The 13,864-nt window shown below is 45.6% G+C and overlaps 1 protein-coding gene across 1 annotated transcript in view; it reads right to left on the bottom strand.

The window, feature by feature from the left end:
• LOC147612146 (intraflagellar transport protein 172-like) overlaps positions 1 to 13,864 on the bottom strand; it is a 262,153-nt gene that overhangs the window by 229,542 nt on the left and 18,747 nt on the right. The window contains exons 2-8 of the mRNA XM_086784013.1: positions 12,766 to 12,865; positions 12,456 to 12,556; positions 3,073 to 3,125; positions 2,712 to 2,776; positions 2,486 to 2,545; positions 1,708 to 1,784; positions 1,388 to 1,483 (exon numbers count right to left, since the gene is read on the bottom strand). Of these exons, the coding sequence (XP_086640139.1) occupies positions 1,388 to 1,483; positions 1,708 to 1,784; positions 2,486 to 2,545; positions 2,712 to 2,776; positions 3,073 to 3,125; positions 12,456 to 12,556; positions 12,766 to 12,865 (552 nt within the window). The remainder of the gene's footprint in view (positions 1 to 1,387; positions 1,484 to 1,707; positions 1,785 to 2,485; positions 2,546 to 2,711; positions 2,777 to 3,072; positions 3,126 to 12,455; positions 12,557 to 12,765; positions 12,866 to 13,864) is intronic.

Raw genomic sequence — 13,864 nt, 5'->3', positions numbered from 1 at the left:
GGCATATTTTGACGGCGAGGAGGACGGTCTCTCCAGCGGCAGCGGGGCATTGGCGGCTACAGGGACTCTCACAGGAGTTCCTGGAGGATTTTTGGGCTCGGCTCTGGGCTAGTCGACAGGCCCGCAGGATCTGGACTTTTCAGTGGCTGGTCGCCCCCACAGGCGCTCAGCAGTTGGCACTTGGCTTGTTTACAGCGGTCTTCCGGCGGCCTACGTCCGATGCGGCCACCCTATGGAGACACAGAGACACTGCCTTTGGGATTGCCCTCAGGCGCAGCAGATTTGGCTGCGGATGCTGCGTATTCTGGCTCCCCTCTCTCCAGAGGGTATGTTTACGTGGGGTGCCGCTGCTTGGTCGACTTCGTCAAGGCCTGCTATGGGCTATGAGATGGAGCAGGGCAGTCAGGCCATCAGATTTATTAGGGGCCAGCCTCGCCTGGTTCCGGCACCGGATTTCTCGTCCGCCAGCTGGACACAGGAGCGGGATTTACGATGGGAGCTCCTCAGCAGCCTCACCATCTGGTTCACCTGGAGGGCCCGGTGCTTTACGGCCTTTGAGGGGGAGATTGGAGCCACCAGCAGAGACTGTACGGGGGATTTGGCAGGAGTTGATCCACACCCTGCGAGGACAGTACGACCGCATCCGGGGAGACTCGGATGAGGCGATCTTGCGGCGCCAGGCCTTTCACACCACTTGGCGCTGTGGCCCCTTCTACACCTTACACACGGGATCCCCCCGTTGGCACTACAGGCCACCTGTTTGGCTCTTCCCCCCCCCCCCCCCCCCTATTGTATGATTTAGCCTCTCAGTCCTTTGTACTGATGCTTGTATTTTGCAGCACCTAGGGAGAGTCTCCCGGGCTGCCATGCTGTATTCACTGCTCTGTTTCTCTTATGAGTAGGAGAGATCTTTTGTAGCCCTACGGGCGTTTTTATATAACTAATGAAAGGATCTTTTCTCGGGAAAAAAAAAAAAACTACAACGAATTTCAAAAATCTGTTCTTCTTTTTTGGGTAAAAAAGGTTCATGAGAAGCAAAGAATATGTACTGCCAATGAAAATGTGATTTATAAGTTACACTCAACAAGAAGCTAAAACTAGGAAATGTATCCAGGGACCCTTCAGTTCTGCACAAGCTAGGCACAGTTCCTTCATGAGGCAATGAGACCATGGATTTTTTCTGCTCCACTCCCTCAGAACTCCCTTGGAACCATCAAACCCCCGACCCCCAGACTGCTTGCACACACCTAGCCTTCTGGGATGATGCTTGACCGGCCTTTGGCCGTGGCTTTGTACAGTTTTGTTTATACTTAATGGAAGCCTCTTTCCTTGCAAAAATTTTAAAAAAACTAAAACTAACTAAAACTATAGTAGGATGGCCTTTCACCTCCCATCAGGTTTCCATGCAACTGCAGATACTGTGTATAAGTTTTTGACTTCGTGCAGGCCAAAGTCCTCCCAGACATCATCAAAGCCAGTATTGCTGTCAAAAAGTTATTTTTGATTGGTAAAAATTCTCTCTTATACTACCTACAATCATCACTTATTTGATATGTCAAATGATCTGAAGACAATGTTTTGATGTTTTAAAAAAAAGTAGAGAAGCTTTCTTTCATCTTAGAATTATTGTGCACAGATACGCTCTACTGATATTGAGAACAAGTGGGAAAGTTTACTAGCATCTAATAAACATGATTTTTATCTTACTGAAAAACATGAAATCCATTATAGCAACCCAGTACCACTGTCTCTCCTGTAGCGTTGAAAGAAGCTGAAGTAAAACCCTGAAAACCCATCAACCACAGTTGAGAAGATAAAATCTACACTTAACATACTCAAAAACAAAAATATCTAATATTTTAACAACCAAATATTATTCAAAAACAGAATCCCCCATACCCATAGTTCAACAACAAAACATGCTTTTACTAATGTTTGAGAACATAATTAAATGTTGTTTTTGCATAATTTGTGGGGATTTTTTTTTTCTCAATGGGTATATATTTCACAAAAAAAATGATTCATTCGCATTGATAAAATGTCCTATTTTCTATTATGATTTGCATCATGATAATGGTATCGACCCTTCATGAATAAAGGCAAAAAGAAATTCAATTCATGACTTAATGCACACATTCATGAGCAATGAGACTACATTTGCAACACGTTTAAATCAGCTTTCACGCTTCCTTTTTTACCAAGAAGAAAGACTTCCATATAAGGAAAATAGATACTATCCCTCTAATGAGGTGAAAGTCATTCTACTGGTGGATTTCCCTGTACTGCTGCAGCCTTCCTCTCTGTACTTAATACAGCACTTGCTCTCAAAGGAAAGAAACACTTTGCAAGTAACAACCACAGAAGGTCACATAAGAGAATAACAACAATGCCAACTTCCCTTGTACTGCTTTTCTCTGGAGGTATAAAACATTTCCACACTTGAAGCACAAAGAGAGGATGTAAACTAGCAAAGAGTTTACCTTACCTTCTCATGAGCACAATCAATTACTTGTAAAGTAGCTCCATTTAAGTCGTAAAAGGCCACCTATGAAGATAAAAGAACAACTTGAGCTATTATTTGTGAAGTTTCAGACAGTATATGTGCAAGGACAGTGCAAGACTCACTTAGAAAGTAGCATTTCATTCAATTGCAATCTGAAATATCCATAATTAGTGCAGCAGCATTTATAAGATGGAAAAAAGAATTGTACCTTAGAGTCACAACCTGCAGCTATGATGCTTTTTCCCCAACCAAGTGCAGTAGGCACAGAACCTTCTAGGAAAAGAAAAAAGAAAGTATAACTTAATCAGAACATAAAGAAAAAGTGCAGCACAGAGCTGTAAGTTTAATAAATCTTGTTGGATCAAAAAGATTGGATAGTATTTTAATGGCCATCATTTTTTCCTTTTTTCTTTTTTTTTTTCAGAAAGTAATGGCCATCTTTTGAATCAAGGAATAATGAATACTTCACGGGACCTACTCCAAGTGCAAAGTAGACACAAAAATCTTGTGTTTTTACCAAAAGAAAAAGAAAAGGAAACAAAGTATAAACATGTCAACACAGAATTTACCATGATCTGTGAGTTTGACTGCAAAAGTCCCAGCCACTTTACCAAGTGAGAACCTGCATAAACAATTCATAGAAATGAAATCACCATGATGTAAGTCTAAATGAAAAATTGAGACTCTTGAGAAAAGTGAGTAAAACTCTACTATATTGGTTCGAATAATGTTTTTACATTTGTCAATAGAGAGCATTTGACAGTCTTATCAGTCAACAGGGAGAATATGTCTATACCAACTTTTAAGAAAGCTCTACATCCTAAACCTACAGGGATACTACATACTATTCAAACACTCAGCCTTTGATTGATCATCTAAACCTTAACTAAGACATGCCACCCTGAGATGATAATACAAATGTAAGGGTAGTTGATTATCCATCTATAAATTTTAACACTCCCATGGGCATAATTTACAGCTTTGAGTGTATTATATGAGCTGGTGTGTGAGAAGACTCTTCCATTGGCTAACCACTAGAGAGGAGGCCTCTCAAAGTTTGGATCTGCTTTTCTCCAGCAATAATTCCAAGACTACTCACTTTAGCTCAGTGCCACGGATCTTGACCAGGCAAGTGCCAAATCAGTTTTCCCAGTTGCCCAAACACATGTATGTGAATGAGGACATATATCATGTTGAGGCAACACATACTTGATTCACAATAACCACAAGTCCAATTTTATTGAGCTGCGGTAAAGCAATCAAACTCTTCACGTCCAATTTCAACCAGCTGCAGTGGAAAATTTTACTCTCTGTAATCAGTCACATCATCCTGGCAGCCTAGATATCTGGTGGTTGTGCCTCAGGAGATCCAAGTAAGGCCCCTTCAAGTAGGTTCCTCTAAATCTGTAATCCAGAATCTAAATTACCTACAGTAGTTGATGGTATCCCATGCCCCTAGAAAGGAGATAATGAGTTGATCAGCCTCAGAGATCATTGCCACCCTAACAGCACACAGACTCAAAGAGCTAGATGCACAGGGATTGTCAAGGGTACTTGAAGCCATTACGTCTATTAATTCTCCACCATCTGGTCAGATATTATTCACACCGTTTACTCTCTCTGGACAGGATACAGGGCACCCCACAACCTCTAAGATCAAGAGGACGGCCTCAATGGAGCTTCGAAGTTGCGCACCCTTCTTTTCTTCCAATCATATCAGGATCATTTAGCCTTGTGACATTCCTGACTATCCTAGTAGATTACAAGACAAAGTCCATGTAGTAGCACCCCAACTTACTGGGGAAGCTATTACTTGGTGGCAACTTCACACAGACTCCATCACACACCAATTCCACTTTCATCGGTCTACCTTCATGGCTGACCTCAAAGCCCGTTTTCTTCCACCACAGTACATGACCAATCTTGAGGACGAGTTTTACAAACTCACTCAGGGTGGTTCCCCTGTTTTGACCTATTCCAACAAGGTCATTACAATGGCCCCGTAGTTGGGAATTTCAGAAGAAGATAAGCTCAATCAGTTCATTCGAGGTTTAGACACTAACATTAGGTACCCAGTTAGTAATTTTGAGCCTCAGACTTATGCACGGGCACTGACAATTATTGACAAATTCAATAAGTTTTGCATGCTCATTCCATGCAAGTAGACAGCCACAGCCAAGGACATAGCTCTCTTGTTCATTCGGTTTTGGTACCCCATTGGTGGTTTGCCACGCACTATCACTTCAGATAGAGATCCAAAATTTATGTCCCATTTTTGGAGAGCATTGTTTGATAATTTTGGGACTACGTTACAATTGTCCAGCGCATTCCATCCTCAAATAGATGGCCACACAGAAATTTCTTATAATGAGAATTTTGCCAAAAGGTCTCAATGCTTTTTGTCATAAAACAAGAGATTCGGTTATGCCAAAAGTATCCTACTTTGTATTTTTTGCTTACTCTATCTGCCAACATAGACATTAGCAATGTTATCTGTTATTTGTCTATGAGGCACAAAACCATATTGCACTGGATGGATACCCTTATTCAAAATCTTTTTGAGGCGATTAGTGATGAATTTATAAATCACTGACATCAAGGTAATAGGGCACGCAAATCAAAACGTTTTTGACACACAAATCCTTTTTTTGGCCTAGTCTTATCAATCCCTCTTGCTACCAAGCAAAAGGCATGATGCCTGAATTCCAAGCCTCACTGATCGTAACCAAAAGTGACTCTTCAAGCATTAGACAAAATTGCAAAAAGAACTCCACAGTCAATCCATCCCATCCTCAAGTCTTCCATTTACCAAGCGCCTTTACTACCCTATTCATTTCCATAGCTAAAAACATGGACTCCAAATCAACCACTTCATCCATATCCACAATGTTAGAAACATGGGACAGAAGCTCCTATCAAGCCCTACCAATATCAAGAGTCATCTGGGGTGGTGTTGCAAAAACATGCTGAAAATGCATAACACATTCATGATCTAGTTAGTGTATTCCGGTGTCCAATTGCCATCCTCTTTCACAATGTCCCACTCTCTCATAAACTGGCCGCGCTTCCTCTCCGCAGCCCTCGAAGATCCCTAGATTCTGGCCCAGGTAGCCATGATGGTGTGAATAATATCACTCCAAATCTTGCAAAGACACTGAGAAACAAGAACGGGAGTACCCTCAATAGCCTCGGTGCATCTAGCCTTCCAGATATTCCAGGCTCAGATGCTAGCAATAATCTCCCAAGAACTGTCTAACCTCTGTGCCGGAGGGACAAAGTGTGAAAGTGGCAAATCTTGAAGACAGCACTGCCGAGCAACTCCTTGCCTAACCATAATGGCCAAGCTCCTATCAGTCCCCTCGAATCTCAGCTGTGGCCCAGACTATGTCAACCAAATGATAGAACCAAAAGAAATGATAGCATCCCTCTTAATCCTACCAAAGAGGTGTGCAATCACAGACCAAACCCTTTGTGCTTCCCTGCATCCCCATAAACAATGGTAAACTGACTCCGAAACTCCTGCACATCTAGGGCATGCTGGGCAAGCACCAGTAACTGACCTCCACTGATTGGTAGCCAGACCACCATGAAGAGAAACCCAAATAAAGGAGGAAATCAGTGGCTTCCTATAAGAATTCCACAATCTCCGCCAAAAAACCCTCTGAATGTCATTCGAAATGCCGTAAGATTCCCAATGGGGTCTAAGAGTAGGGACACTCTGAATGTGTCCCAAGATAAGATGTCTGGCATTCTGTACCGTATAACTGAAAAAAGGCATGCTTTTCAAGGGGTTACAAGCATCCTTCCACACCCACTCACCGGAGTCCCAATGCAAATGTCTGATAGGGCAGCCACCATACAACCAAAGGCTAACACTCTCTGTGATCATCCCTGGGGGGGGGGGGGGGGGGGGGGTCAACAAAGACGTGCTTCCCTAACCTGCCAACAACTCTGACAGGACAAATCTAGGGGCCCTCAATAAGGTCCTGCACGTCACATCTCTCCAACTGCCATCCATCCTATACAGAAAAGAAGACCGGTACATCATCCTCCCTAGGCAAGGGGAGACCCACAACCTGAAGAGGAACACCTGTCCCAGAAAAAACCCCAAACCAAGAATGATGACGGTCTTCCAAGAAAGATCCAGTAATCCAGTGGTTGGGAATGGCTGTGTCAATCTGTGCAATCCTCCGACTAGAGCCTCTCAAATGTTGCGTGAGATCCAATCTCTGTACCTCGGTGCAAGCTTTTGAAAAAGCTTTGGATGAGGTCAGATGAATCTGAACTTACGAATAATTTTAAAAGAAAGAAGAGCATCACCAAAAACAAACAAATTTTAAAAAATCAAAAATAAAATAAAATAGAGACACCCGAGAAAAAATAATAATAATAATAGTACTAATAACTTGCAAAAATGGACAAATACATAACTAAATCATACACACAAACAAATTCTTAATTGAACCACAACAAAAGAATTTCTAACAATTTATTTGCAATATTCAATGATAACCCACACACACACACACACACACATTCTTTTGTTTTCCTTTTTTTTGGTTATTAATAAGTTACACAAGGCAGTAATGATATGATGCAAAGTTACGTTTACCTATATATTGATCCATCTAAATGGCCAGCTAAGCATGTGCAGCCATCAGGACTGCATGCAAAACTTACAACAGGACTACATGCTCCATGAGTGTAAAGTGTTGTGGTTCTATTAGTACGCAACTGCCCCACCTGTTTTCAAAAGATAACCTTCATTACCTTGGCAAACATATTAGCTATTTAAAGAGAAGGTGTGAGTACGCATGGACTTAATAAATGCAGTTCTGCAGAAACATCATAATGGGGGAAAACTGACTCTCAGCCAAAGAGCACATTAAACATTCATAGGTATCCATAAACATCAATGGGAATTACATTGCTTTGGCAATCCTATAACGGTAATCAAAATCCACTCAAACCCTTCCGCCAGGATAATATAAAGGATCTTGTTTATGGCTTGACTCTCGAAAGACCCAAAGCACATGCAATGTTGCTTCAATACGGCATTAAATAGTACTCAAATTCTCTTTGATGCATTATGTTATAGCCTTCCAGTAATTTTTACCTTGACCTTTCCATCACTTAAACCAAACACAATCTCATTTTGGTTTGACCGTGGCCAAAGAATGCTATTTATTGGTAGTGTCTGCTGGAACTTGTTGCATATTGATTTTTTATCTCCCCAATCTAACCTGTGAAGAATTTCAGCACAAATGATATGATTCTAACTTGGATCTACACGTCTTTTTAAAAATAAAGTAGACAAGGATTGCAATAAAATCACATAATGCAACGTCAAAAAAACTAGAAAGATATCACTGGAATTTGTACTAAGAAAGTTGAGAAGCCCCATGACGGACATCATGGGGATCCAAACTCATGTATTGCCTTAAGATTGAGAATGGTCCTTTGTCCCTGCAGAAGAGTGTGGTCGGGTGTGAAATCATGTGGAGGGTGGTCTTTTTCCTGCTGGGTCTCTGATGTGTTCTGTGTCGTCTGAGGACATCGAGCAGCAGCTAGGCATCTGGAGATGAGGATGAAAACTCCTTGTGGCAGGAAACTTTCTACGCATGCCCTGATCTGGTGCACTTGCATTTCCTCCTCTTCACCTGGAGACTCTCTTACAACTTTCTTTCTTTCTTTCTCCAGCTCGGCAATATCCAATGTTTTAGAAGACAGATGTGAGTTGTGTACTGGCTGTGTTCTTCTTGCCTCCTCTGTCCCCTCATGAGTTGGTCTCTCTGTCTCGATATCTCATGCGGAAACAGTGCCAGATATGTTTCATAGTCCTACTCTATGTCTCAATGAAGACAAGAGGGAGAAGGAAAAAAGATTTATTGACATCTTCTAAAGGTCAAAGTGGCCTAAGAAACCAAATTAATACAATTTATGGACAAGCTTGAATAGAAGATGCAAGCGCATTTAACTCTCAATACCTTATGCGAATGAAATGTGATTTTTGGGTGCTAATGTCACATGGTGAGTTTGTGACTTATGGCTGCAAGTTCACTATGTGTATAGACTTTGGAGCTGCAGAGGCAGGTGAGAACCTCATCCTTCAAGCGGTACTCTGCTGCTAGGGTTTGGATGGAGAGTAATCACTATCTGTCCGGGGCTAAAACTCGCCAAGTGGGCACGAAGCCTGCCCTCCATGTGGAGCCACTCTGTCCGGGCCCTGGAATATGCATACTTTGGGCTCCATCTGTCACAATGAAGGTATCTTTAGGAGGGCCGGAGAGGTACTACCACCAAAACGTGGAGAAATACAAAGGAAAACACCTCCAGAATGGAGGACACCAGCTCCCGTCGGGTCCTTGTGGCCAGAGCCACCCACCTCCATCTGTACCAACGGCCAAAAGTGAGTGAGCACGTCGGTGATATGCAGATCATGCAGATGGTGTGAAAGCTCTATTCCTGCCTGTGAATGGTGCTAGACACAGACTCCTTGCTACATTCTGTCCCTAGTGCTACACTCAGAGGGAAGGAGAAGATCATTGCACAACTCTCTAGGGTGGAGGGCCTGGAGTGATGCAAAACCATGCAGATACAGATGAAGGCCACCGTCTCCTCGGAGATGTCTGCGCCTTCAACGGGGAGGCATCCGAAGAAGTTCGCTACCTCAAAAATCGGGGGGGGGAAGGGAGGGGGAGAGGGGTTTGGGATCGACTCTGTAGGGAGAGCACGCACCGGGGAGGCAGCGATGGCCATCGCTACAGGCTCTAAGAACCGAACCAGACTGCTGCCTCCTCACCGGGTGGGTGCAACCGCGGGTGGCGGGGTATGCTCTAGCGAGGCGGATTGGGGAGGGAGAGGAGGTTCCACGCGATGAAGCTGAGGGGCGAGGGATGGAAGGAGCCAAAGGCCGGAGCAAAAGTTGGGAGAGGGGGGGGAGATGAGGGCTGTGGAGGGAGCTACGTGGGAGGGGGGGCTGAAGCTGTGAGGCCGGGCCCACCGGGAATTCTGATGGGTCAGAGGGCCTCAAGGCTCACGGGAACCTGGAAGCCTGGAGAGGGACCACCGCAAGGTAACGGTCTCCAGAAAGAGGGGGCAGGGGGGGCGACTCTGGAGAGAGAGCACACACCAAGGAGGCAACCATGGTCATCACTACAGGCTCTGAGAACCGAACCAGACTGATGCCTCCTCGCCGGGTGGGTACAACAGGCGGGCGCGGTGTATGCTCCCGGGGGGGGGGGGGGGGGGGGGGGGGGGGGGGGGGGGGGCGGGAAGGGGAGGTTCCGAGGAAGCCAAGGGGGGAAGGACGGAAGGAGCCGAAGGAGGTAAAGCCGGAGAAAAAGTCAGGGGAGGTGGAAAGGAGGGGAGAGGGGGGTGGGGGGGGTGGGGGGCGTGGGGGGGATGAGGAATGAGGGCTGTGGAGGGAGCTCAGAGAAACAAGGATTCACCTAGACGGCGGGGGGGGGGGGGGGGGGGGGGGGGGGGGGGGGGGGGGGGGGGTTGCTAAGGCTGTGAGACCGGGCCCGCCGGAGACTCTAATGGGTAAGAGGGCCTCACAGGAACCTGGAGAGGGACCACCGCAAGGTAACGATCTCTAAAGAGGGGGGGCGGGCATTGGGTTCCCCGATGGGACTTTGGGGGGGGGGAGGGGGGGGTTCCCCGATGGGACTTTGGGGGGGGGAAGGGGGGGGGGGGGGGGAGGGGGGCGCTGCTTGATAAGTGCTCATAACAATTCTCTAACAAAACCGTATCCTCGTGAGGCCTACCAGATAGGTGGGCCTCATGGCACCGCTCTGCTCTGGAAGTCTGATTGTTCCGCCTCAAACCGACAGCCTGCCACTCTCCTGCACCAGGATCCTCAAGGGCCGAGACCTGGTGCTCTGAATTTTAAGGGGCAGGACCCCCCCGCCCACCCCACGATGAGGAGCTGAGCAGGGGAGGGGGGGGAGGGGCGGGGGGGGTGCGCTGGTGACGCTCTCCTGGACTGACGGCAGGGACAAGCGCTAGCAAGGTGTCCCATCTGACAGCAAATGAAGCATTGTCCAAGGTGGCTAGAGTACTCAACTCTCTACAAAATAGAAGCCCCATGGAGGCACGGAAGTGATATGGCATGTGGAACTCTCTCTGGAGAGACTATGCAGATGCCAAGAGAGGGAATCGCTGCTGTTCGAGGTAGATCCGAAGCGGTGGTTGGGAGGGGGATTCCGTCACTCTCCTGATAACACCACCTATCACTAAGAGGAGGGGAAGATATTCTTTCCTGAGGCCAAGAAAGCAAACTGTAACGGGAAAGCCTGAGATGCCAGCCAGAGGGTCGGATGTTGGGTCAAAGCCGTGCAACCACCTCGCAAAGAAGGCCTGGACTGTACACGGTGCAACAGGGCTTAGCTGCATGACTCTATCCAATGCTGCAGGCGAATCAAACTCAACTTGGTAGGTTCCACGCTCCAAAGGATAACCATCAATGATCTTGTCAGGCTCGCCGATGAGGCTAGCCTACAAAAGATCCCTGAGCTGTTTGCGTGCCGGGCAGCTACCCACAATCTTGCAAACGAGGGTGGAGGCCTCCAAGGAGGTGACTGTCCAAGCGAGGAGCTGGAGGTCCGCTTCAGAAAAGGAAAGGCAAGGGAAGGCGGCCTCTGTCAAGGATGACAGAGCAGCTGCCATGGAGTCCTCCTGGAAGTGAGAAGACCAGAAGACACCGACACTTGCCGAAGAAAAGAACCTACCCAAAGCTGAAAACACCTCTCGAAGGGGGACTGGATAGGGCTCGGGAAGACGAAGAGGATCAGGACGATGGGAGCAAGCTGGCAAAGAAACCAAAGGCAAGAGGAATGCGGGGCTGCCGGAAAGGGAAAAGGGGGGAGGGGGGGTTGAAGGAAGATGCAAGGTGGGCAGAAAGAAGCAAGGAGCAGGTGGAGGAGCAGGGGAGAGCGAGGAGGTGGAAAGAAGCGCAAAGGGGGCAAGGTGGTGCGAAGGAAGATGAAGGTGGAGGGGAGCGCGAATGCAGGATGGCGTACACAGAAAAGGAAGCGGAGGGCAAGGAGGAAGGTAGCAGGCGATGGTGATGGAGGGGGCTTGCACGCAGCGCGAAGGAGAAAGGAGGCAGAGGGGGGAAATGGCGGGGGAAAGCAGGTGCGCAGACGGGGAGAGCTCCAGACCGCTTCTCTTGTTGCTTATCTAAGTCTTCCGTTGTTAGCACTCGTGTTACACTATTTGGCTCATGGAGAAGGATTGGGCAACCGGATACTGGACATCAGTTTTTAGATACATTGTATCTAGTCATGCACAGTTGGCACAGTTGTCCAACCAGCCAGCCCTGACATCGGACCAGCCCTTTAGATCACTATAAAGGGGCAGTCAAGGGAGTCATTGTACGTCATTCAGAGGTATTTTCTTGAGGCACATCTTCCAAGCAGCAACCCAGTATCTCAATCACAGAAGAGAGCAGTTCTCATGTGCGTTTTCACATGGAAAGCAGCTGGTAATATCAGTACTCAGGGATGATTATGCACTCAGTAGACCTTAGTTGAAATCTGTGAACTTCATTGCAATATATGGTAATTTATGTCTATGGTCTTCTCTATAGTGCCTTTGCTGCCTTGATCAACCTTAATACATGTTTTGCTTAGTGTTGATCATTGATTAAGTCTTTCATTTTTAGCACGCATGTTACGCTAATATGAAGCCCCATAAGTCCTTCCAATACACTATTGAGGAAATACACCAAGGCTTACAAAAGAAGCCACATGCTTGAGTCATATGTAGCCTTGGAAAACATGGAGCTACGCACTTGTCCAAGTCCTTTTTGAAACACTCCTCATCATCTACATTTCAGCTTTACCAAAGCCTCATTCTAATGTCAGCTTTTTTTTAAATCAAAGATTACTGCATGAAAGAGATGCAAACTCATCCATGGCGAGAATTCATGAATATACAAATTTCTTACCCCAGTTTGTATATAAAGATAATATCATCACTTTGGCCAATGGCAAGCTTTGTATTATCAGGGGAGAAAACCATTCCTATAACGATATACAGCTTGGAGCCCTGCAATTTGTAAAAGAACTTGTCGTAAGTAATATGCCAGCCATCTCCTTGGAGTACACCATATTCATTCAAAAAGTGAAAGCATGACTTAAGAGCCATTAAACTAAACTATAAACACCAAAGTCAAACACAAGTGATGAAGGAATCCATCAAAATCGATAAGTCTCTTAGTTAGTTCATGAAATTCATTGTGCTAAAAGGTTCCATACCTTTGGATCAGCTGGCTTTGTTGCAAACTTTTCTTTCAGTGTTCCAGTCTCATCAAAAAGGTAGACGATGCGGGCTATGGTAACAGCAGCAAGCTTTCGGCTAAACCATGCAACAAAACACTCAGAGCATCTTAGAGAAACAGTAATCAATAGAAACAGTAATCAATAGCTTTTGCAAACCAGCATAAAAATTTTGATATCCTTAATATTCCTACAGTAAAACCCATATGACTTTGGTCGTTATACAATGGTTGACTTTTCTTCTTTAGGAGACTTAAAACATCCGAGTTCCACATAAGAGTTGTCCTAGAGACTACGTAGTTGTCCACACAAAACAAGTTGTTCTAGAGATGTCATCCACACTGTGAACAAGGAATCCTTCTATTTTACAATCACTTTTTTTTTGTAAATCCTTGATTTATTTACAAGTGGGAAACCTCTAAGCGAGGAAAACCCTGAAAAAGAAGAGTAACCATAGGCTTCACTACCTAGAAGCAATCAAAGTAAATCCTATAAGCATCAAGAGTGATGTCCCCAGCATCATAAGCAAAATGAAGCACGTGACCAAGCGAGAACTTGAAGTAATGGAAGGGATCAATGTCATTGGCTTGGAACATGAGGTTGTTCCGAACATGCCATATGGTCCAAAAGACCCAGAATCGGACCCAGCTGAAAAATACAGCAAACTGAGACTGTGATGCTTGTAACACCCCAAAAAGCCAAAACCGTCTGTGAAAAATGCCCGAAGGGAAACGAAGCCGAAGAGCAGTCGAGACCCGGCGAATGAACGATCTGGAGCATACGCAACCCCACAGTAAATGTGGGACAATCTCCTCAGTAGCTTTACATCGGACACAACGTGAAGGCGCAATATGACGTGCATGTAACAAGCTACCAACAGAAAGAGCACCAACCAAACAGCGCCACAAGAACAGGCGTTCTTTGAGAGGCAGATGACTTTTCCAAATGCGAAACAATGTACGTTTCCACCACATTGAAGATTTGGAGAGAGACCATAGCTGATTACCATGTCTGACTATCCATGCATCCGATTGCAAGAGGGCATAAACTGTCCCAGCTGAAATACATTTCATAGCAG

The sequence above is a fragment of the Cibotium barometz genome, chromosome 46 (genome assembly GCF_041138505.1).
Source record: "Cibotium barometz isolate CiBa-2024 chromosome 46, ASM4113850v1, whole genome shotgun sequence".
NCBI classification, from domain to species: Eukaryota; Viridiplantae; Streptophyta; class Polypodiopsida; order Cyatheales; family Cibotiaceae; genus Cibotium; species Cibotium barometz.
Note: the sequence above shows the minus strand (reverse complement) of the source record. Positions and strands in the feature narration are given on the sequence as shown.